The sequence below is a fragment of the Sparus aurata genome, chromosome 1 (assembly GCF_900880675.1).
Source record: "Sparus aurata chromosome 1, fSpaAur1.1, whole genome shotgun sequence".
NCBI lineage: Eukaryota > Metazoa > Chordata > Actinopteri > Spariformes > Sparidae > Sparus > Sparus aurata.
Genome location: NC_044187.1, coordinates 10,202,458 through 10,227,831, shown reverse-complemented (window position 1 = coordinate 10,227,831; position 25,374 = coordinate 10,202,458). Strand labels below are relative to the sequence as shown.

General features: G+C 40.8%; 1 protein-coding gene across 1 annotated transcript in view; it reads right to left on the bottom strand.

Moving 5' to 3' along the window:
- The window catches only part of LOC115590077 (noelin-2-like), a 29,369-nt gene extending 4,492 nt beyond the window's left edge, over window positions 1-24,877 (bottom strand). The window contains exons 1-5 of the mRNA XM_030431340.1: window positions 24,317-24,877; window positions 17,408-17,557; window positions 13,829-13,984; window positions 7,381-7,600; window positions 5,337-5,443 (exon numbers count right to left, since the gene is read on the bottom strand). Coding sequence (XP_030287200.1) covers window positions 5,337-5,443; window positions 7,381-7,600; window positions 13,829-13,984; window positions 17,408-17,557; window positions 24,317-24,460 — 777 coding nt within the window. The 5' untranslated portion in view covers window positions 24,461-24,877. The remainder of the gene's footprint in view (window positions 1-5,336; window positions 5,444-7,380; window positions 7,601-13,828; window positions 13,985-17,407; window positions 17,558-24,316) is intronic.
- Between the last annotated feature and the right edge of the window lie 497 nt (window positions 24,878-25,374).

Below are 25,374 nucleotides of genomic sequence, written 5' to 3'. Positions count from 1 at the left end.
TTTAATTTAGACTCAGCTTGTGGTTTGCAAAGACAATGAGACAGAGTGATTGCTCGCTCTTTACTTCAAACACTCTCCTTCGTATCTCCTCTTCCTTCCCACTTTCTTCCCTGCTTCACCAGCTCATCTGATGAGGCTTCCTCCGTTTTAATTTTTTTTTAACCGTGTTTCAAAGGAACACGAGTCCCTTTGTTTTCCTGGCAGCTGTAATCTCCTCGCATTTGACTGCACCATTTGCTTTATATAAACAAGCTCCAGATGCTGATTATACAACAAACAGTGCATGCAAGAATATAAGTGGGGAGGTTTTTTTTTTTGCTGTTTCTTGAACTCACACCTCCCCAGTCGGCCTACGCCCAGACTCCCCTCGAAGGATAGGTTTGCATTTTTCCCTCTCCTGTTCAGTGCAAATACTTGCGCTTTCGTGCAGAGAAATAAATCACTGCCTGTGCCTCTGAAAGTTACACATTGACGCATTTAAGCTCTAGTCTTTTTACAAACAATAATGTTAGCATGATTAAACATGGAGTGAAAAGAGACTTACTATTTGAATGAAACCAACCAAACACATAACCCTATCCACAGTGGGCAACGTTATGGAAACACTATTTGAAAGAAAGAAAGAAAGAAAGTAAAGGATGAAAGTCTAAAAAACTAAATGCAACAGTTATTTCAGGCAAACAATATCACCCCTTTCTAATGAAGAGGGAGAGAGCCATAACTTCACTTTTTATTTTTATGTACAGAACCACCGGTCACATCAGATTTTTGGAAAAAAAAAACGCTCGACTTTGCTCAAAACACCCCTTTTTTTCTACTGAAGGTTACAAAGTTTAGCCAAAGTTCAGTCAGGAAGACCACGTCTTTAAAGCATGCCCTCTTAGTCACAATCACAGTCTCCTGCTTGCATTAATATGCATCTCAGCCCACCTCCACCCTTCCACCACCTCAACCTCAGATGCCTGGCCATCTCCAGTCAACCCTCTGATAAGAAGTCTTTGAAGTTGTCCAACATCAAACTCCATTCCTCACCACCACCAGTGTCTAGGCACCGGCGGGAAGTCTCCTTCATACTGGAAACATCTAATACGTTGGACTGCTTCACATGTTGACCTACTTCCAGTTGAAGACGAAGCACCAAAGTCTGTTCCTTCTGTTCACAATAAAAAAGGATCCTATTTTATAATCACTCCTTCGTTTTGTTTCTATTATAAGTCTCTTCTGTCTGAAATACTTTTATGAGGCGCACGCGCACAAGCTTCTTTTATCCAGAGTGCCGCAATGTGACGCCGTCAGCTCGTCCCGCCAGATGACTAAAGCCAGTTTAATGTCTAATGTTTGGAGCACCTCACCTTTCTTGGTAATCCTGCGCATTAGCGTGATAGCCTCCTCTTCCATGCTAATTAGAAGTCCATTCGCAGCCGCACCAAATTTGTGCAAACACTTGTGAATCTCAACTGTGTGCTTGCATCAGTGCAGCACCGCGATTGGCTGATGAAGCAGACGTTTGGCTTTTTTAACGTGTCATACAACATGCCATCTCTGGTGCTGCAGACTTTTCCATTTTCAGAATGCTTCAAATGGTTTGTTCCTCTCTTACAATGTCTCTGGCTTGACCCTGCCAGCTCCCTCATACAAATTCCATGTATTGTCCGAGTGAGCCCGTATTTGAATAGAGCAGGTCATTAACAGCCACTGAGTGGGCGTCATTGTGAGTATAGCGGCTGAAGCTTTGTTGACGCTGCGGATATTTCCCAATAAATGAAGTATTGATATCAAGGCAGAAACATTAATCATCTGTGGTTTTCATTCTTTCTGTTTATCACATTGATTTTTGAAGTGGCATGATCCAGTGTACTGCTCGAAATGACCCAGTATGCTTTTTGGCCAAGCTATTAATGTAATTCAGTTGATTAGGTGGGTCAGTTTGGGGATGTAGCACTTTGATCCACAGCTTAAAAGAAAAGTCAACCCAAAAAATGAAAAGGTCAGGCTCCACTCATTGCAAAAATCAAAGGAGTATAGTATTTCCAGTGGGTGAGAAGCCATCTGACACAGACACTGCGTGCTACATGTGTGAAAGGTCTAATTTGGACAATGCCTGGACATGATTCTGACTCAAACTAGCCTCAGCTGGAACAAAGGTTGTAGATTCGACCTTTATTTCTCACGATGTGGTCACAGTAGGGAGGGAGCACTTCGCGGTCAGAAGGGAGAAGACGATTGATTACAGCAACCAATGACCCTTTAAAAATTCAAACCATCTTTAATGTTTACAGCAACCTGTCTTCATTTCTTTTTCTCCCACTTCCCCTCTTCCTTTCTGTTGTTTTTAGTCAGCGCCTCCGATGTTTCTTTCATCCCATCCCGCTTGTCTGTCCCAACTGTTGTTCTTTTGATCAGCCTTCTCCTGTTTCCTCCCTACCCTCTTTGTTTCTCCCTCTTTCTGTCCACCCCCTCTTTCAGTTCCCTGCTTCACACCTCTTCAACAACTGGCCCCATCCTCTCTCTCTCTTTCTCCCTCTCTGTTTTGCTGCATCTCTCTCTCTCACACACACACTATCAGCAGAGACATCTTGACAGATCAGGGGATATCCACACCTCAGCAGCTGTTCTCAAATACAGCGACAGGTGTGTGAATGCGCGTGTGTGTGAGAGTGTAAAGTATAATGTGTACACGCACACACACATTCACAGATTTATGAGCTAATGAAGAATTCATAAATGCCAAACTGGGACCCTGTGCAGACACTGTAGTCATGGATACCAAAGGATGTATGAGAATGACTTTACTTACAGGCGTGTGTGTGTGTGTGTGTGTGTGTGTGTGTGTGTGCATGTGTGTGGCACCAGTCCCTCACAGCCTTAACAGATAAGATACAGGTTGTCCAGCCTGGGAATATGCATGATTTTTAATCTGATTTGTTTTTATTTGAGAAAATAAAATATTTCTCCAGGTGGTCTGTGATGTTTTTGATGCTCGCTATCAGCAACCTTATATAATGACCTTATGAAATATCAAAGGCTGCCAAGGTCGTGTTCACAGACATCGCTGTTTGGATTCGTATATTTATTTCTTCAGGGATAAAAACCCTTCTGTCGGGAAATTGATGCAATAAGTTTATTATTCTAAGACTATTTACTATAATAATAACATATTCGAACAGTCACAACTCACAAAATCGTATTTTCAGCATCCATGTTTGCTCTTTTTGCATCTTTTGTTTGTTTGTCATTTTCAGTGCTGTTCAGCAGTCGACCCTCGCACAATATATGACAGCGTTCAGCAAACACCGACACAACTGTGTGTATTGACAACCCTTCAGCAGTAAAGTAAAGAAAGTGTCATATCGTCCATGTTTCTTTGTTTTTCGTTGTGGGCGATTCAGTCATCTAGAAGATTAAATATGCTACTCTCACACACAAGAAATACTAGTCAGTTAAATGGTAATTTTAACCATTTTAAACCAGCTTTGTATCACTTTGTTTGCAGCAAATGCAAATAAACAGTAAGCTTCATTTGCCTGCACCCACATCCCCTCCTTGTTTTCACCAGATTTTAAAGCTGCTGTTTCATCTACAGGTTGTTGTTCAACATTATATACATTTTGGTTGCTGCAGGTTTTCTACTGTTTGAGCAAAAGGAATAGCACAGCCCATTTTCACTGTCATGTAGCACCAATTAAAAAACAACTTGTCTTTCTACATAGACAGCCCAGTTTTATGCAAGGGCCATCTTTCCAGTAGTGCTAATTATCTTTTTTTTTTTTTTATTAATGAACACATTTAAATTAGAAATTAAAGAATTTGCACTGAAATGTCATTAATCCCTTGTAAAACATGTCAAATGGCTACTGGATGTTCATATTTTATGAACCGCTCAATAGATTCACATTGGTTTTTGGTTGGCTGGTGAAGAAAATCTACCAGCCTCTTACATATTTTACCAGCGTTAGGCAAGCAGCTCGTGCTGTTGAGCCCTGTGATCAAATGTTAACTTGTTAAATATTTTTTAGACAATGTTTAACCAGATAGATTAGATTGTGCTAGATTTGGTCTGGTTTCTGAGTATGTTCTTGCTTCGAGACAAGTCAGGGGAATTGGTCGTTAGGAACATCCCTGGAATTTAATGACAGCAGCAGCAGCAGCCGGTCTTTTACACCTGCTTGGGTTTTTTTATCAGGTCGCCAGCAACTTAACTCCATTGGGATGATAATGTTTGCTGAATGTGTTTTTGTAGCCACTATTTTTCCAGTGACTATGTACAGGAAAAATGCTATTTGGGCCAGTACAGCAGGATGCTGAATACACTTTTTCAAGCGTGACAAACACCCTGAAATGACTCCGTATTATCTGAATTTTCTATTGAGGAGGCCTGCAAAGACCTTCTCAATGAATGTGCCCAGTGAGCAACTTTCATTCAAATAAATGGGGGTGTGATATTAGAACGCAGTATCCAGTTCTCCATAAGACATCCATGGTTTATTGTAAACAGCGCAAGTTTAGAAAATTATTTAAAAATCAGCTCTGCAAATGTTTTTTGAGGGAGGAAATGCATCTGAGACATTTATGAGGCCTCAAGGATACACCCAGTGCATTTTGGTACGAAACACTAATGGTAAACATAACTGTGTTTGTTTAGAAGAGAACTCCACAGGGCTCCTTTAAGCTTGAAGAGAAGCGAGATAAAAGTGATTCCAGCAGATTACAGCTTTTTATAGTGTCACTGGTTTATTTAGGATACAAATCCAGAGAGAGCATTCCCTGGATTTGTATAAAATGCTTTCCTTGTGTGTAGCTGAATGTCAAACCTAGATTCAGGAACATCTGGTACACAACATTAAAAGAAAGAGACAGGAGAAAATGCTTGCTATTCTTGGGACAGAGATGCAACCAGACACAGGGACTGGGGAAGAGAAGAGCCCCATACCACAACCATCAAACTGTAACAACACTCACACACCGGTAACTGGGATACTGCTGCTGCGTATAGCTCCTTCTCATCACCGGGGAGAAGCTCTAATAGGGAACAGCCAAGGGTCACCATGGCGATATAAATCACACCTGGCAACTGGGAGACAGTCGCCTTGACAACTAGCTTAATATGCACTCACCAAACACAGTATGTGTGTGTGTGTGTGTGTGTAGGAAATGGGTGAAGCGTGTAGCGGGTGAAGACAGAGTGCACACAGCAGTCATGTTAGAAGTAAGGCAGAGGGGCAGAAGAAATACAACAAGAGAAAAATAGAGCTTAGCTATCTTGTGACCACGTTCATAACACCTGCTCCACTTGTCATGTTCACACACACAGACGGATGAACACACTGTCCACCTACCCTGCTGTCGGAGCTGGGAATCATGGCATCAGTCATCCAGGAGCCAAAGCGAGACCCCGAGGCTCTCACGGTGATCGGGGTACTAACGGCAGTGAGGCGACCACAACCTGTTAACAAAAGGAAGGAACAGAAGCAACACTGTGTGTTAGGTTTTAAACATAGTTTCTGGTTTGGAGTGAGTGATGTCGTCTGCCAAGGTCACATGGACAGTTTGTTTATGTGCAGCCATTGCCTGTCACAAGTCCTAACTCAATTTGAACTGTGAAAGAGATGTATTGCCTCACCACAAGATGAAAACGTAGACATGACTGGAAGTTTGAAATAATCTTCTCTGTAAACTCAAAGAAAATGTTTATTACTTTGGTACTAACCTTATAGTGTTTTAGCAGCAACATCTATCCTATGATTATAAAACACTCTTCAGGTTTGAAAAGTGGCTGTAAAAAAGAAGGTGGCTCTTTCACTCAACTTTTATTCACACCACTTATAATGGATTTCAATAGGGATTTTTTTCTCCACTGCGAAAGCCATATCAAAACATTCACAAAGAAAATATCAAACCACTTCTGCAGCATTCCGATTTCTATGCTGTTTATTCAATTTTCATTGAAATATGTCTGCCTAACACATCTAACAGTATGTCTCTATCTTTATGTGCTGTTTGACCTTGTTGCCTACTGCTTTTAAAGCAATAGGCTGACATAATGGGAATTGCTGTAGACTTATTCACTGTCTGTTTGCGAGTGAGATGTGAAAATCAATACAACTTTTATGTCTGTCCAGTAAATGAAAAGTTACTGCCAGAAGCTGGCTAACGTAGTTTAGCACAAAGGCTAGGGATGGACAAGAAGGGGCAGGATCTGACCACCTGTTGGCTTTACCTTTATATTCATGATACTGATATATACCTGTTAACTACTCGGCATCACTACTTCAGGAGTTAAACTAAGAGTAACTAATGATTAAGTAATTAGTAGGGCTGTCAAACGATTAATTGTTTTAATCGCGATTAATCGCATTTTGTCCATAGTTAACTCGCGATTAATCACAAATTAATCACGATTTTTTTGGCACATTTCTTTCTGTTCTAAATGTACCATAATGTATTTTTTTCATGTACTTAATACTTTTAACAACATAAGAAAGGGCAAATATGCTTGCTTTATGAAAATGTTTATTCAACACTTCAAATCATGCAGGAAAATAAAAGGCTCAAAAAATATCCCCGTACCCTAAATGGGATCAAGACATGTCTGCTTTTGGCGAGGGAGCGGTGGGCTCTCTGCATCTGCCAAGTGTTTGGCTTGCAAATGATATTTGAGACTCACTGTACTAAAATGTTAACTCATTTCATGTCGACAGTACGTGCAGATAACTTTTGTCCTATCGACCGAACCATCTGGTCGTGTTTTGAAAGTGAATTTGCCGTTTACAAGTCCTTTCTCCATTTACTTTCACTTTCGCTTTTCAGTCCACCGTGTTTTTCCCGAACGCCAACCCTGCTTCTTCTTCTTCTGATTCCCTTTCTTATTCTTCTGCCGCCCTCTGGATCAAGACTACAGGTGCCATCGACGACAGTAAATCAAACAATGCGCATTTCTTTTTTTTTTTAATACCAAGCGTTAATCGAGCGTTAATCGAGCGTTAATCGCTTAAGAGGAAGTTGCGTTAACGAGTTACTAACGCGTTAACTTTGACAGCCCTAGTACTTAGTAATTATGAGTTTACTTGGTAAATACTCAGTATTATGTATTACTTTACTTGATGAGGCACAAAAAGAGTAACTAATGATTTAGTAAATACTTATTTATTAGTTGTTACAGGTTTATAGTTAAACCATATGTCAACTGCCAAAGGCAGAGATATCCCTACTATTAATCAAAAGTATCAATTTCTGTCTCTCAAAACTCTGTATCCCATCATTCCCATAATGCATTGTGACAGCATTGTCTATCAGACCCTCTCTGCCTGGTAAATGTTCAATGTCAAAGGCAGCTCAGGCAATACTTTTATCACCAAGTATTAACGACCCTCCAGCACTTACCGAGTTTGTTCATGCAGCTGTGTAGCCGGGTCTCCAGCAGTAAAACCCTCTGCTGAAGCTCCTCATAGTCGTACGCTCCAATCTCTTCCTGAATGGCTGTCAGGATGATTGACAAGTTGAGGAGCTCCATTCGCAGGGTGCCCAGTGTCTGCAGGTCCAATCTGTACTGCTCCACCACTGACAGAAGGGGCCGTAGCTGAGACATCTGGCCCTTCAACTCCTGCGGGTGCGTGAGAGATGGGATGAAAATTAAGTGAGAGAGAGGATGGGGTCCTACACTAATGCATCTTTCTCTCCTTTGGGTCAGGTGGCTTAAAGTAAACCCACTGCATTTCACTGCATTCTGACTACTTCCCTGTGGATCTGTGAAGTCTGCGAGGAAACCCCAGACCCCAGAGTGGATTCAAGCCAGTTTCTGAGTTAATTACGCTTCTCCCCAGCCTCAATCCTCCCTCCATCCTTTAACCTGTGAGCCGGAAACTGAGTGAGGAGAGAGGAGGCTCCCACAGGACCCAGAGATGTAATCTATTGAGATGTTTTTAACAGCGCCCCTTCAATGTGAATCTGTTCAGTGAATGGTCTGATGATACGGGACAGTCAGAGGTCTGTTGTGGAAACTGCATTTCTGTAATATTAATGTTTTTATATGATTTATATTCTGTGGATTAGACAAACTACTTGTGGAAACAGGAACAAAAAAGAGGGAACCAAAGCTCTAATGTTATTCATTATACATAAAGCAAAAAATGATTAGATGTGTGTATAACATGAATGATGAACGAATCCCTTGCAACTTCGCCTAATTTTTCTTCATTTATTTTCTCCTTCTTTTACATTCAAAGCGCGTCTGGGCTCATTTAGCGAAAAAGGCAGTTATACAATCCTATACAGCAGCACTGCCGCAGTTATTCCTATCCTATAATATCAGCCTGAGCCTGGAAAATCAGACTTATTCTACCTGTGGACTTTCACAGACAAATAGATAGAAATAATTGTCTATCTGTTAAAAACCTTCCTTGCCATTTCTTGCAGGATTTAAAGGGTTCTGACTCGTGTAGTCCACCATGCCCACTTTTTTTTTTTGCACTTCTGGAGACTGATGAACTCCTCCTGGTTGGATGATGAGGCACAGAGTAGCGAGTAACAACTGTTTATCTATTTATGACAGACAAAATGTATCCATAGGAATGATGATAATCAAAACTGACCTAATGCTGTAAGTGACTTTCTTGCAACATAAAAATATAGTCTACAATCTAGGGCTAAAAAAAAATGTTCTGTTGAAGCTTTAATTGCCAGTTGGCAGGACAGACTTGTGGAGCACAAATCTTAACGGGGCAGAACACACATTAATTGAAACATTATCCTAAAGCGAGATTGGCTAAACTTATATCAAATATTGATCCTAGCTGTGATCGCTGTATCAAATATCTTTTGGCTTTGCCCAACACTGAAACACTTTTGGCAAACTCTATTCAAACTCTTTTCAGACATTCTAAGAACTTCCATTTCTATAATAGCAATATCTTGCATAGAATCGTGCCATGTCAATCTCAACCCATGCGGCAAAAACATGACAGTATTTGCTACGCTCCTGGCAAGGAGACTCAAATAGATGGAAAGATTTCCTCCAATTTTTGCAATTTATGGATTTGAGATCTTATGCATCGTCTGACCTTAGAAAAAAAAATGTGTCCTGCTACAACAGGCTGTGCATCAACTTAATACCATCTGGCAACCAGTTCTTCACCAGATGGAAAAGATGGACCCTCCGATATTTTCCAGTTTCTAATGTCAGAATTCAGCGGAGGAGGAAAAAAGGGTAAGGGACATTTCTGCAATGTGCTTCAGTGATGCAGGTCTGTCGATTCTTCTGAAACTGTGAAACTGAAGAACTATTGCACAATGAAGACATCAGAGATATCTCACATTGAAAACTGAAAAAAACAATCTAATTGATTTGACTTTTTTGTACTTTCTCGACTTTGGTCAAATGCACTCCAGCTGTTGTTTGTGTTGTGTTGTGTTTGGTTTGGCGTAATGTTTTTCTCTTCTGCTCAATTATTTCTACACATTTGACAGTTGAGATTCTCTGAGTAATTGCTCTCCCACCCTTACCTCCCCTCGTCTCTTCCTCACATCTTGATCTGTCATATGTTTTGAGAGGACGTGAAAAAGAGACAGGAAGGAGCCACATTAGCCAAATGGAAAGCATCCCCAGGACATGCTGGAGGGACTACATATTCCATCTGGCCTGGGAACAACTCACAATCCCACAGGAGGAGATGGAAGATGTGGCTGGAGGAAAGTATGTTTCAGCTACTCCACTGGAACCGCGACCCAGATACACAGCATAAAATGGACGGACAAATCCTTCCACAATTTAAGACAGTTTAGGGAAAAGTTCACCCAAAAATGAAGATTTTGTGTCTACCCACTCAAGTCAGGCTAAATATCATAATCCACAGAACATTTTTGGAGCTCGAGTGCAAAACAGCCCTCAAGCTGACTGAAGTACTGAAGTAGTTTTTGAATGAAAAAACGAACAAAAAAAAAAACATAAAATGGCGATCCACACAATCTCAAATGGATGTGAAACGGCATTACTGGATGGACAGTCGAGCCTGTGCGCCCACTTCAGAAGGGGTACATGCTTGAGCTCTTAACAAAGCAGCCACAGTTAAGATTTTGGATGCAAGTAGCATCTTTTCAGACTTCAGGATTATGCTGGAATAGTTGCATGGAACCATTGCAACTATTCAATGGACTATATGGAACCACCGTTTTTTTTTTGTTTTTTTTCTCTTCTCGTCTTTATGTGTCTTAAAACAAGTCTTCATCTACTTCGGTTCTTTAGGAGAATACTGGCACATGGTTTTGCTGTGAAGCTCACGAAATGTCGTCTGCATGTGGGTGAGAAGATAATGACAGTTTTTTTTTTGTTTTCTTTATAAAGATCTTTTAGAAATGGTCTCACACTGGAGACATTTGAGTCAGAGCAAATGGAGAGAAGCATCTTTTCCTGCTGTTTAAAAAGAAGATCAGCCTTTACCATATGGATTATATGTATGACACAGCTGCGTGTTGAGAAGGAGGATAAAGGGTTATCCTTAGACACCCCTTTTATTTCATTTTTTTTTCAGCCTCAACACTGAGACGTCTTCTTACTTTCAAATCCCTCCCCAAAAAATGTTTTGCTGTACAGAGAGAGGAGTTGGATTTGATATGGGGAAAAAAGAGAAGGATTAAAAGAAGTGTCAAAGGCGAAGACAAAAACGTTATCATCTCCTCAGAACATCTCATACCCCCGCACGCAAACACAACAACGCATCCAGGAAACAGGCTTGGCAGTCAGTCAAACACTTTGTGTCTAATCCCTCCCCTGCTATCTTCAAATCAGGACCCAAATGCTTTTCTGACGACGCTTCAAAACATGTTCCGAAGCTGTTTCAGCACAAATTTTTTTGCACGCTTGAGTTGACCTTAAATTTGGCAACTTCATTCTCGCTGATTGGTACTGACATCACGATTTGCATATAAATGTAAGTTCATTAATATGTATTAAAATCACTCTTGACAAAATGCTGAAAATGTCACAGCCTGTTAGATAGTAAACACTTTACCTGGCTAATCCCTCCCCTGCCATGTCTCCTCCTACATCTTCACCTCGCGCTAATCTAAGCTTTCATCTCGACTCCTCTCTCTGTCTAACCTTTAACTCCCCTCTAACTTCACTTTGCTCATTCCTCTCATCCCCAACACCCACGGGGAAAAGTGGTAATATGCCATCAGACATTTTTTTTCTAATTTTCTCCCCTTTTCTCCTCCGTCCCTCTCTTAAACTCGCCATCAATCCATATATCTGTTTGTCTTAATCTCTCTGTTTGACCTCTCCTTCTCCATCTTCCTGCTTGTCTTCCCCCCCCAACGGGCTGAAAATACTGTTTAGTTATTGATAAACTTACTGTAGCTGCACATCGCATAAATATTCACCAGTTTTGCCTCTCAGTGCAAAGGCAAAAGCTTATGACTGTGAAAACCCCCAAGGAGCAACAAACGTGCATGCACACACACACACACACACATAAACTAACTGCATAAAAACTTAAAAACAGACCCCAGAGCCCTGTGATGTTGTTAAGAAAATGCTCAGCAGAAGATGAAAGGCAGAATGGATTTATGGGGAGCCGGAAATTCTCTTTATTTGGGGAAGTACAGTAAAGGGTAATCTATGTGTGTGTGCGTGAACATTTTGTCCCTCGGGTTTGACTGTGTTTGCAGACCTCCTATGGAGCCTCTGTCCGGGCATATCACATCTTATGCTTTAAATATTGGATATATTATTCTATAATGTTGTGTTTGTGAGCTTATAGAAGGTATGCCCTTTAGGCTAGACCACTATGCGACCTTATTTCAGAAAAAAGATGTATAACAGTTAATATCATGAGACAAATATTTTTTTAATTGTGCCATGAATTACACATATTTTGTCGAGTTGTGATCAAATCCGAAAGTTCACTCAAAGTAATTTTTCACCAGGTGAGCTATAAACACCAGCAACGGTACTCTGCTCAGCAGATCGCTGCTGAATCCAGGCTGATGAACAGGAGCAAAGATACATCCACTTCTTAATGCCAAAGTGTCAAAATCAATCGTCAGTAAACAGTCCTGGATCAGAGCACAATCCGATGACACTGTTAATTCTTCAGATCTGGTTTCACCCACGACCCTCTAGTCGGCTCTGAGCAGCTGAGCAACGGCTCCCCACCTTGAGACATTAAAAGTGTCTTTCATTCTCTGCAGTATGAGTGAAACAAGATCAATTCAAGTCCAGAAGTGAACACGTTCGCCTCCACCCTCACTGAAAAGTATCAGGAGTGAAATATGGTGTCACTGCATCATAAAGCCGTGGCCCTTAAAAGGTTCTCCGCCTGGTCTGTATTCAGTTATAATAATTCTACTGTGTAAGGGCCTGTGTCTACGTAATGTGTTCTCAGGAGGGCGCCGGGGTTTGTCGGTCTTTCTCGGGCAACCATTCATACATTACCAAGAAGAAAGGTGGAGAAGCTTGTTCTGGCTGTGTCTTTCTATCCTGAGCTTTATCAGACAGACACAGAAAAGACCATTTGTGGGAGCAGATCGTCCGTACACAGAATGCTGCTGGTGAGTGTTGTGCTCTTATCACCCTACGCGCTGTAAGCTTGTTGTTAGCTGTGTAATCGGCTCTCTGTTGCCATAGCGTTCGCTAATGTCAGTCAAAATAGACGCGCATCATTTTTTTCTCTCACAGCACGAGCACTTCAACCTAGCACTGCCAGTGCTTTTTTGCTTGAGAGAAATGTTTTGTGGACACGAGCTCTCATGTGTTATTCCTGCCTGATGAGAGCATCTGACAAAACAACCTTTAACTAATGCTGTGAGCCTGAATAAGACATCTAGTTGTCAACGGTTTGAAGTTGAAAAAAAAAACTATAGTTAAATGTGAAGCATGTCCTTACTACAGGCTGAAATATAGTCATTGAGATGCAGCCGAAACAAAGATTACAAGTGTCCTAGATATCTAAAAACTTTCTCCTCTCAGACACATTTAGCCCACTTTTCACACTGACGTCAAACGACACACAAGTCCCCAAATCCGAGGGAGAAGTTACATGCAGGTGTAGACAGTGAACAGGATTTAACTACCTTTAAGTGTCATTTGGAGCCCTGAGCCGCCAATTACAGAGACTAACCCAGCAGTGTCACAGCTGATTTAACCGTTCAGATCATTTGCCCCTCATTCCTCAAATACACAGCCCTTCTTTCTCTGTAGCTCTTGAGATAATCTTCCGCTTGCCTGCTGGTTTGTTGTTGGCACAGACGGATGCCAGCAGCGTCACAGCAGAGAGCACCGAGCCTGATGAGATTAGTACTCCTAATTTAAGAAGTGAAATACATTTAGAATTCCCTTAACAAAAGGCGATACTCATCCAACAGACATCTTAATCTTAAGTTCCTTTTCTGTAAATTTAAAACACAAACATTAAAATGAAGAACAAGACATGTTGTACATGAACTCCCTCTGCCTTTGTGTTTTGATATTATGTTAAATTCCTCATTAATATTAAAATGACAGATGACAGATTATTTTTCCTCCCAGACAGCTCAAAGTCCTAATGTGTGCAGCGGTGCTGCACTCTCGCTGGCACCTTCTGTACAAAGCTGTGTGACACTTTTACACAGCGGACATGAGGCCACTGAATTGACAGCTTCGAGACAAATTTTGCCTCTTCATGAAAGATGCTCGCGTGTCTGAGTGCAGGCAGGAAACTTCAGCTTGGCATGCGTGAAATCAATGTTTTCACACCAAAGGTTATGTGTTCCCTACAGCGACCGTCTTACACTGTGTATGTCTGAGTGTCTGCCTTTTATGCGCGTGTCTGTTTTGTGTGTGAATGTGTGTGTGTACCTGCAGGCCCTTGGCTGTTAGAGCACGTGGGTTGGCCACATAAGTGTGTAAGCGTCCGTCCACTCCTCTCAGCAGTGGCTCCGAGTCTCGGACATACTGCAGGTCTCTGGATGTCCGCAGGTCTACCACCTCCATGGACTGACTCACATTCTGGACCTAACACACACACACACACACACACACACACAAAGAGAGACACACACACACACGGTTCATATAATGACTGATCATTGTTAGTGTCCCGCATTGCCAAAAATGCTTCTGATTGGTTTTGGCTGTTGTCTGATTGCTGCCACCTGTTATTTGTTTCCAAACACCTGTTGTTTGCCTCCCAATATGACAGCACAGTGATGTGATGGGATATTTAAAGGGCCGTGTCAACCAAATTCTAGGAAGACAGATTTCTAACATCTACCTCTTGAGGTATTTAACCATGCGGAGAGTTTTGGTTATATCTGCCCGAGAGATATCCATCTGTGAGATTTCTGCTTCCTCCCAATTAAAATAGGGATTAAGTGTGCTACTTAGGGCATTGAGAGATGGTATTTAGAAACTACAGTGCCGGATTCATCCCCAGAACATATGGGGACTATTTATTTAGCATTTTATGATATTTTGTTTGTAGTTTTAGATAATTTCTAACAGCTTTTCTGTGTATGTGAATAGAGGTGTTGTGTGACCTAATGAGTTTTCAATTACTGCGTGACTGTGACTTAATTATTTGGCGATACTGTTGCAGGTATCTAATCTGTATGTGATAAATCAACAAGATTAAGAGTCTACAGCCTACCTAATGGCTCTGTGAGGTTGTACTCTGCAAGCTAATGATACTGCTAATAATGCCGATGCTTCCCAGGTAACATAATTACCCCTTTCACCATCTAAGGGTAGCCTGTTAGTAAGCTAATATATGCTAATTAGCACTAAACGTTAAGTTCAGCTGTGGCTGATAGGAATGTCAATGTTGTTTGCTTGTAAACCAAAGTACTGGACAGGTCGAAATTCTGGCCCAGTGATGGTGCTTGGGGAAAATGGAAGGAATCACCAAAGTTATTAGAGCCAACAGGAGTATTTATCCCGTGGGGACACTTGATAAAATATCTGAAGTAAATTTTATAGCAATCCATCCAAAAGTTGAGAGGCTATTACATTATAAACCTAATATATCAGCCTTATGAGGAAAGAGGAAAAGTTAAGCAATCAAAGTCTTCAGGGTTCAGCCTCTGAGGAGCACAAATATCTGTTCAAAACGTCAATGTCATGGCAATCTGTCTAATAGTTCCTGATTATTTCCATCTAAACCACGAGTCTTACACTGCCAAAAGAGTCGCACTGTTCATGTGATTAAAGATATATTTAACATATCTGCATCAGAATGTATGAAAATCGAACAGAACTTTTGTTGAATTGTGTCCTTACATTATCCCAAATGTTTTCAACAATGTTCAAGCATGTGCCAGTCTAAAGTTTACAATGAGGACTGTATATTATCCAAATCAGTGGCTGCAGAGGGCCAGTACCAGCGTTGCAAGGTGGGAAATGTTAAGCTTTTGTACCAGAAGCTTAAAATGACCTTATTTAAGGGAATATGATTGTATGCAAGTCATAACCACAAAAAACAAATAAATGTATAATCTTACAGAAAACACATTTAATATAAATAACTGGGCTTGAACACAGCATCCCTTAGTGTGAAAGTTCCAGCTCTAACTTGAAGTCACTTCAAATCACGTTAATCTTCAGAGGCTACACTGAGCATGATTAGCTGTGACGAGGTCCCGTGAGAAGAAGGATCCACATTTTGCACTCCTGATCAGGTCAGGAAATTAACTTAAATGAGGCAGTGTAGACTAAAATAAACTAATTAAAGGGTCACAAAATTGTCAGATTATCGTACATTATAGCATTTTTTTGATCATTATTGATGAGACATCGTACAGAGGGCAAAATTATCGTTCAAATACAATAATTATGGCACATCTGGTAACGTTGGCCAGCAACATCTGCATATTTTACTCTTTGGCTTACAGCGACTTTTCAAGCCTTTTCTTCCCCTTTCCATTTCACACCACCCCAACTTGTATTGAGTGGAAAACCGGCACTTGCTTTACTCCACTTCAAGGACTGATCCAAATTAAGGCAGTCACTGACTCTAGACAGACACATTGCTTCTACATTTTTTAAATGCAATTTTGTAAAGCTGTGAGCACCGCACACAAAACGCATTTTGCCTGAATTTTAAATCGGAGGTAGCAGAAGTCTCAGGGCCAGATGGTTGAGAAATTGACAAATAAAATCAAAAGAGTTGTGAGTGACTGTGTTTTTGGGTTATTTCTGTATTTAGCAAGAATCAACCATTTAATATTCCAAGCACCTTGACTCGACTACATGATGCAAAGTCACGCATATCATATTTCTCTCTGAAGGAGCTTTCCATTAGATCCTTTTAAGAATGAGATTCTCACCTTGAATATGTTATGCTCTAAAGAAATAAACCCCCCCAAGCTTCTCCTCATTAACCACCCTGAAATGCTACCACACACTTCAAATATCTTTGGATACCAAATGGAAAAACAAACATGTGGGGAAAAAAATCCATTATAAAAATGACCCAGATATTCAGAAGTGATACGCAAACAAACAAACACTCAGGCAAAAACACACCCACTCATCTCCCGCTCTAAACACATGCTGGGGAAGGCCGGAGACATGAACACACGCATGCACACACACATTCACACTCACAGCACGATCTAGGTGTCACTTCCAGAGAAATGCTGAGCTAATTAAGATTCATAAATACAGAAGCCTCCCAACAGGAAACAGAGCAAGGAGCGATGAGAAGACGTTCAAGAGAGCGTTCATCTACCTTTCTCTTTGCTCACCTTTCTTCTGTGTGGGGAGTTTAAGATGTAACACCAGCAGTGAATGAAAATAAGAGTTATAATTCTCATGAGGTTGTAGGCTAGTTAGGTTCACTTTTACTTTGGCGAGAATACGGTCCGTATACGTCCTGATGTGTGAGCCTTGCGGCAGTGCATGCATTGGGGAATGTTTGCTGCTCTGATGGTGTTCAATAATTCATCTACTTCTGTCACAAATCACTTTTATTCCACTCTCAGGACGCACGTATACATTGAGAGAAATGTGCCTACGCAGCCAGTTTTTTATGCTCACACATACACACTTTGTTATGAACACATAGACAATCAGCATACAAATACTCCCATGCAGAGCTGCACCCTACATACGGAAAACAAAGTGTTTCTTTCCCTCCCATCTGTCAGTGTTTCCTTTGAGTTTAAACTCTTTCGGCATGTTGAATGACTGGGGGTCTTTAGAGGATACAGCTACTGATGTATCAGGGATACATCTGTCAGTGAAACCTGAGTGTGTGTGTGTGTCTGTTCATGTGTGTTTCCGCCAGTGTCAAAACAAAGAGACAGTCCAGTGAATATTTCATTCCAGTACGCTGCCTCTCCCCCTTTGCTGCATCCCAATTCTGACCATCGAAACGTGCAGGGATGCACTCGGAGTCAGACAAACACAAACAAACACAGAGGACACACACACACACACCTGTTCAGTCAGCAGGCGTAGTTGTCGGCTCCGAGGGTCTCGTTTGCAGAGGTTTCGAGCCGGCGCGACCACCGTGCAAACACACCTGCCGTCAGGATCCGAAGCCGTGCTGTACACCTGCCAGCCCTCCTCTGAGCCTGGGTACAAACCCTGCACACAAACAGGCTCTGCGTTAATGATGTCGCTGCAGGAGCAACACCTCAGCTGTGCTTTCAACAGTGGAGAAGGTCAGCAAAGTGAAGCTAAGAGTAAATTCTACTATCTAATTGTTTGTTTTGTATTTTGTCAATACAGTGGCTCACATTTTTGAGGATATTAAAGCTGTTTCTATTGAATCTAAAATACACTTGAATTGCATTGTACCTTACTTAAGTATCAAATGCAAAACCATTTTCGGAGACCAAAAAAAAACAAACAAATCCAGTCATTACCTTCTCACACTCATCCTGATAGAAAGTCATGTGAAGTTTCGTAGTTACACAAAACATTTCTGGCACGGGGTCGAGTAGATGAACTCCTCCTTTAAGGCATTCGCTTTTGCCTTTTCAGACTGTTTTATAGCTCTCAAACAATAAGTCAGTACATACAGTACATACATACATAGATAATCGATTAAGTAATTTGTCGAGAAAAATCACAATCTTGCTTATTCAAAACCATTCAAAACCAAATATCTCTGTTGGACTATTGATCAGACAAAACATGGAATATTCAAAAAATCATTACTTTGGGCCATATTGAATATAAAACTGACTGACTACCAATATATAGTATATTATGACCAAGGCCTTTTTTTCCACTGGTGATTACTTTTTCAAAACCCACTTTATGTCACCAGCCATTTTCCTCTGACGTCATGTTCAGGGTGGGAAGCTCAAATGTTGTGTTGCTGTGTTGCACAAGTTTCATAAATGTAGGAAATCTGATAACTCACCTGGGCCATTTTTCAAAGTAAAACAACTATCTGATGACCCCATAGCAAACGTTAGATTCAGCCACTTCTTAGCTCTAATTACAGTTGGATAGCATTCAGCGCCTTTTACTTTCAGGCTTAAATAAATGTGTCCAAGATGTGTATTGATATTTCAGAATGAATAAACACATTTCCTATTGTATCGTGTAACACTATTCAATGGTAATGTTAGCTAGGAACTTGTTTAATGCTAACGATAGCTGTAGGTAGTAAGATGAAAGTATGGCCCAGGTGCCTCTGGATTTTCACTATTCATTGTCTTTTTTGTCGCAGATCAACTAAGAAGTTGTGAAATGGTAACAATTTGTAAAATTACATTATGAAACTTGTACCCAGGAACATTTCATCTTCCCACTCTGAGTATGACATTAGAGGAAAATAGCAGCCGTGTAAATATGGTTTCTACAGGAGCTTGAATAAATCTATAAAGTCTAAAAATGTGTCCCTTTCAGTCCAGCCATCGTGACAGAATTAACGCACAATACATGTGCTTCGATCATGTTCAAACAGCAAAAGCTCCATGAGCACACGGCTGTTCAGGAGAAACACACACTGCCTCCCACAGTGTTCAAAAAGCAAATATTGGATTACAGTGTATAGGAGGCATGTGCAGGAATTGTCAAACATGTCTCAATTCTGATGTGAAGGTGAACATGTGAAAGACAATTCAACATTAATGAGCAGTAAATCATGCTGAGCTATTTTAAAGCAACAACTAAAGTGGCTGCCAAAGCAACATTTCAAAGCCCCTGAAGTGCATGTTTTATTATTTATTTTTCGTGTGAATCTGTTTTTCTGAAGTGTTTTTCAAAGGGACCAATGAGTCACAGAACTGAAGCGGTTTCTTTTGTGCATTTTCGAACACAGCACACATTCTCTCAGCCTCTCGGCACGTTATTCAGGTCACGTTGTAGTCAGAAGGGTGGACACAAACATTTTCTTTTAAAATGTTTATGTCTAATTCTATCTCGCCGGTGAATCTCAGCAGCACTTCAGGAGCTCCTGACTGGACTCATTTCGTGATTTAAGTGTCCATTTAGGTTTGTAAAACGCAGAGTGCATGTTTCTTTGCACTTTATTGTTCTTGACTGCACCATAGACATCCGTGTCTAAATTGGATATTTCTCGTCTGCAGCTAAAATCAACTGTGACATCTCCCACATGTCTGTGTCCAGGAAAGCTTGCAGCAGAACTGGAGAGTTTCCACCCTCTGCATCTCAGCCGAGCTGCTGTTCTCTCTGGCAAAAAGTCACCGGCTCCCCAGAGTGCCCGGAAATCTACACAAAAAATTATTTCCACTCCCACAGTCCATACTCATGCCAGCCTATGCCTCTTCTCTGCTGCTTATTTTATTCACATATAAGATACAGAGTTCACCAAAATATGTTTTTTTTTGTGTGTGTCAACAACATAAGTTCTTTAACCATAACATTCTGCGTAAATGTATGATGTTGTTGCTTGGATATATTTTTGGTTTGGTGCAATTTTTTTTGATGTGCAGATAAATCACAGAGGTACAAATTACCTCTGCCAAGAGGGTTATGTTTTCATCTGTGTCCGTTAGTTGGTTGGTCTGTCAGCAGGATTTCACAGAAATTACTGAACAGATTTCATGAACCTCGGATGGGTCTCAGCCCAGAATAGACCCCATTAAGTTTTGGTGCAGATCCGGATAACGGGACGGATCCAAAAACAATTTCCTGACTTTCTTTTAGATTGAAAAATAGGCTGTTTTTCAACATTTTTGTTAATTTCTCAGGGAATGATGCATGGTTCTTTGTGAATAAAGGCACATTTGATGGCTGGTATCTATGTGTGAGTGCAATTTGATGCTGATTCGCATAAACAAATCTATTATTCTTCAACAAAACAATGGAGATTATGATTCCATCTAATCTGCACTGTTTTGCTGTCCTCGAGGTTGGCTGTTACAGATTGAGTGATCTTAAATTATGTATAAGCAGTTATGGGTAGTTAAAATTTAAAGCAAGACAGGAAAATGACGTTTTAAATTGGATAAGGCTTGATTAAATTAAAGGGCATTTTTGAGCCTTGGCGGAGGTATGTATTCTAATTGGCTGAGTGCCATTCTAGTTTGAGTAGCATCTAAATACCACATTGTATTGCAATTAAAAAATGACTGAATTAACCTTGAAAACCCCAATTTATATATTGTAATGTATGCTGTTATCCTCTTGTTGATTCCTAAAACTTGATTTTAAGTAGTTTTTTTAGACGTTAAAGCATTCAATATCCTAAAAACTTATTCCTGTAGCGGAAATTTTAATCAAAGTCTTTACCAAAAAAATCCTACTTGACCCACGGGGCTACCAAGACGGCTTCTTCCTCTTGAATTTAAAGCTGGAGTATGAAACTTTTATATAGCTATTGAAGTCTTTCAGATTCAAGCGACTGCCCACTGAGCTCACACACTGATGATCACGCCTCTGAGGAGACAACTGTAACTACATTTTTTATCAAAGTTCTCAAACTGAAGATGTAAGTTGCCACATCAACAATGTACAGTAAAGCTTCTTGCAGTGAAACCTAACTGCCACAACGGGGAGACAAAACTTAAAGCACTAATAACTATGACTACTATTATGTGAAATGAACCGCTTATGGTGAATCTGTGAAGCAATTCAGCTCATTGTTTTGGTTTTCCAGCCTGCAACTCTACGGTTTTGGTTCACTCTCTCATAGCATTTGTTTCCAGCAGCAGCAGGCATGTTTATTCAGCAAAGAAATTGAAAAACAGACTCTGCAACCTGCCCGGGACCAAGCAGCAACCAAAGCTGGTGAACATAGTGGAAATTTGGATAGATTGTTCTAAAAGTAACGTTTTTATTCACCAGCTTCTAAGTTTGAAATCTTTAACGGACATGATTTACTATAGTAGAATGAATTTATCTTTTGCACCTTAAAGTATATTGAAATACCTTCTGAGACCAACATGCACTGGTTGATGTGATTTTCAAGGCTGCAGTATGCAGCAAGACATTTATTTATCAATAGCTCTAATATAGCCACTAAGTTTTTACATAATGATACATTTTCTTTTTTTAATCTTTTAGGTAATTTGGGGACCTCATTAGATAGCGCTGAGGTGAAAGCAATTGTTCCCTGAGGTCTAAACATCGAAACTAAGTCACGCCACATTAAAATAGAACACGTGAAATCATGGGGTTATTTTGGTGAGATTTAACCAGGTCTTTGGTTTGACCTACTTAGTGTTTTTAGCATTTTAGAACAATGCAAAAGTGTGGCTGAGCTCAACCTGACACAAAACAGCCTGTCACTGTCATCTCACTGTGAAGCTGCCCTACAAACAGAACCAGAATGACGACAGAGGAGGACGCTGGGAGGATGGAGGCGGGAGAGGAGGTACTAGAAGGGGAGGTGGAGGCCTGGAGCGAAACATCTGATAAATCAATCAGCTGGGTTTGCTGGTGTTGTAACCTTGAAGTCCTGTTGACAATGAAGCTGACGGGGCGAGGGGGGTTTAAAACAGGACGACGTGGATGGGATGAGAATGTAAGCATTGTTTATGCCGGCTGCTTGGTGTAATTAAACGGAGGAGGACATACGGCACCTGAGGGCTCATTTCACACGAGGGGAAAAATGATAAAAATCTACTCAGGCAGCTCAGCTGATTATGATCAGTGTAAATAAAGAGAGCAAGTAGGGGTAACAGCTAAATTCCTGCAAGAATTGAACAGATAGAGGCAAGAAAAGTTATGACAGCATTCAATACTGAAACAAGAGGAAGAAAATCTAAATGTGTCTATGATCCCTCCTTGTACCCAGAGCAGTGCCTCAGATGCCAGCGGGGACCTGAGAGGATTGTGGAGTAGTTCAACTAATCTGAAAAGCAAATTGATAAAAAAAAAAAATAATCCTCTTATTGACTGCATATCACTGACTGAGAGAGTGTGAACCTGGTTAGCAAGCAAACAGGGATTTTTAACCGCTAAAAGTCAGTGAGAGATGTTTAGAATATATACATTAAAATAATTATTCATGGACAAGCCATTGAAATACAACTCAAAGTAACATAAATTTGCTAAAACAAATAACTTAAGGTAATGGTATAGAATGGAATGGTATGGAATAAATATATCAAAGAGACAGAAAACGGCTAAAACAGAAAAATAAACATTAATTGATAATTGGTTGAAATACTTAGCTAAAGGTTATGGTTTCGTCGGTGTAATAGGTGAAAGTAAGGAGGAGATGGTCAAAACAGATAGCAACAAATTAATGGCTGAAATAGTTACAGCTAAAATGTATTAACAGGTATAATCATTAGCTAAACATATGTATTGAAGTTATGTTGAAATAGAGACAAATATCTGAAAATCGGTTAAAACAAGAAACACAACTAATGGAGGTTATAGATTAGGAGTTGTGTTAGGTAAAAGTGAAAAGATGTTCATAGTTGGTTAAAAGTATTGGTACATCACTTTTAGCAAACCAGTTTAACAGTAAAAACCTTAAAATGGATATTTTATAGCAATTAATACAGTAAATTCTGTAAATTGTTAGTTAAAAGTCATTTCAAATAGCCAAGTAATGTAATGGATATACGGTTGGCAAAGGATAAAAGAAATAAACTTAACCAAACTACCGTGACAATTACAGTTCTGTTGTATTAGAATATTGGAACTACTGATGCTAAATAACATCCAGTTGTTCAACTGAACAGATTTTTAAACGTGACAGGTGACATCATTGATGGAGCGCTCCGGCTCCTGACGAGCCAGGGAGGGTATCACACACACACACACGCACACGCACACACACACACACACACACACACACACACACACACACAAAGGTTGAGAAATTGCTCATCTGGTTCACAGTGATACTCGTGTCTACCTGATGTACACTCACATGACAGCTTAAGATTGAAGAGATTCTCTGTCTATCATTTCCTGAGGTAGCACGAGAAGCAACACAGCACCTCAAACACCTCCATCTGTTCCCAGCCAGTTCTTGTGTGTCTGTGTGTAGGCGTCTACTTGCATGAGACTGTGGCAGCACTTTGCTGAACTTGCAAAGTGCTGCCACACAGCAGCTGTGAGGTGCCACACGAGCCAGAGGACTAAATCATGCAAAGCCCAAGTGCCCACAAATATACAAACACACACGCAATTATACTCATAGACAGTACATGTACAGAGTGAAGCGACCTGTGTGTGCAGTGGTCCAGCATCCACACGTGTGGAGCTGCCAGGGTGTTGCTGGGGCAACAAATTGCTGGCTGTCCCACGGGTGAGTCAGCCTTCCCCAGGAGAAATATCACCCCAGTAAGTCACAGAGAAGGCAATCTTATTACCCCTCTGCGCCTGTGTGTGTGCGTGTGTGTGTGTGTGTGTGTATGTGTGTGTGTGTGTGCGCGCAGCATTGGCAGCGTACTGTACATGTTCTTCTTTATGACTCACATCGACCCAATCAGTTATTTATTTATATATCAGAGCTATTTATTCCTATTATTTGCAACATGCTCTGCTCTATTTTCGGCAAGTATTATTTTTCTTTGTGGTTTATTTTCTGCTCCAATTTGAGCCCATCAAACATCAGCTGCGTGTCGGCTAAATGTGTTGATCCCTAAATTAGACTCCCATTCAAGGTGTTTCTGGGTGTTTTGCTGCAGTTCAAAAAGAGCATTTTCTCCTATCAAATGCAATGAGTATCACATTAGAGAGATTATGCAATTATATCTGAGAGAGTGGGTGTTGATGTGTACAAAACAGCTGATTGGAGCATGTGAGTGTTCACTGAAAAACCATTAAAAAAAAAAAAAAACATCTGTGCTTGTAAACTGACTCCTACACATTTTAGATAATGTGAAAGATGAACTTCTGATCACAAAAAAAGAAATTGTTTTTGTTTTGGAAAAAATAACTCAGAATACATAAACAGATACATACACTGACGATCCGCTCATGTGTGCCATCAGGGGAGATGATGGTTCCATTGAGTCCAACCAGCGATGGCAGAGTCTGGGACATCCAGTTAGTGACCATAGCCATGGTGCTGAGCACCGCGCCAATCTTCAACATGGGAACACTCATCCTAACACGCACACATTCACGCACCGCACACACAGAAACTCTGGCTCTCACACACAGTCCAAACTGTTGACAGCAATCATGCTGGTAAAACGTGCACACGCTCGAGACTTTTCAGCTCCACAATCCAAAGTGTAATAAAGAACACAGCTGGGATCGTCCCACTGCTGAAGTCTGCGCTCCTACACTGCCACAGGTTAGAGAATAAATCCTGGCGCACAAGACACTTCAGATGCCTCCATATGAAGACGCATCAGGTCCAAACATCCAGCACTCAGCTCAGGCTGCAGGAGATGCTCCTGGAAACAGCTGGTTAGGTCCTACTGAGCTGTGTGTGTGTTTCCTGGACTCCTTCCTCCTCCTGGCAGTAAGACGCTGTGGCTGAGCCAGCGCTGCTCTCTCATTTATCCACTAACTCTCTGCCTCTCCCTCCACCCTCCCTCCACCCTCCCTCCCTCTCTCTCACTGACACACTCCTCCATCTCTCCCTCTCACTCATGCTCTCACCTATTCTTTCTATTCATTAAAAAAAGAAAATACATATTCCCCTCTTAAACAATATTTTCTTAAATGAACAAGCAAGTACAATGACAAAACCTCAATAAACATTTAACAAATTTTCCTGCTTTTGTATTCTATTTTCCCACCCACACGCCTTTTCTCCTTATTTCCCCATCTGCTTATTTTCCCTTTTCATCTTTATTGACCACATTGATTTCTTTTATCTGTTCATTTCCTCCTACTTTCCTTCACATTGATTGAATGCACACATCTACAAGCAGCAGGCACAATGCTCTGGTCTGACCCGTCCCTGGCCTGTGTGCATGTGTGTGTGTGTGTGTGTTAAGTGTATATTTCGTTGGCACTGCAAACTGAAGCAACACTGCCACCATGTGGCATGCGATGCCCGCTAACCT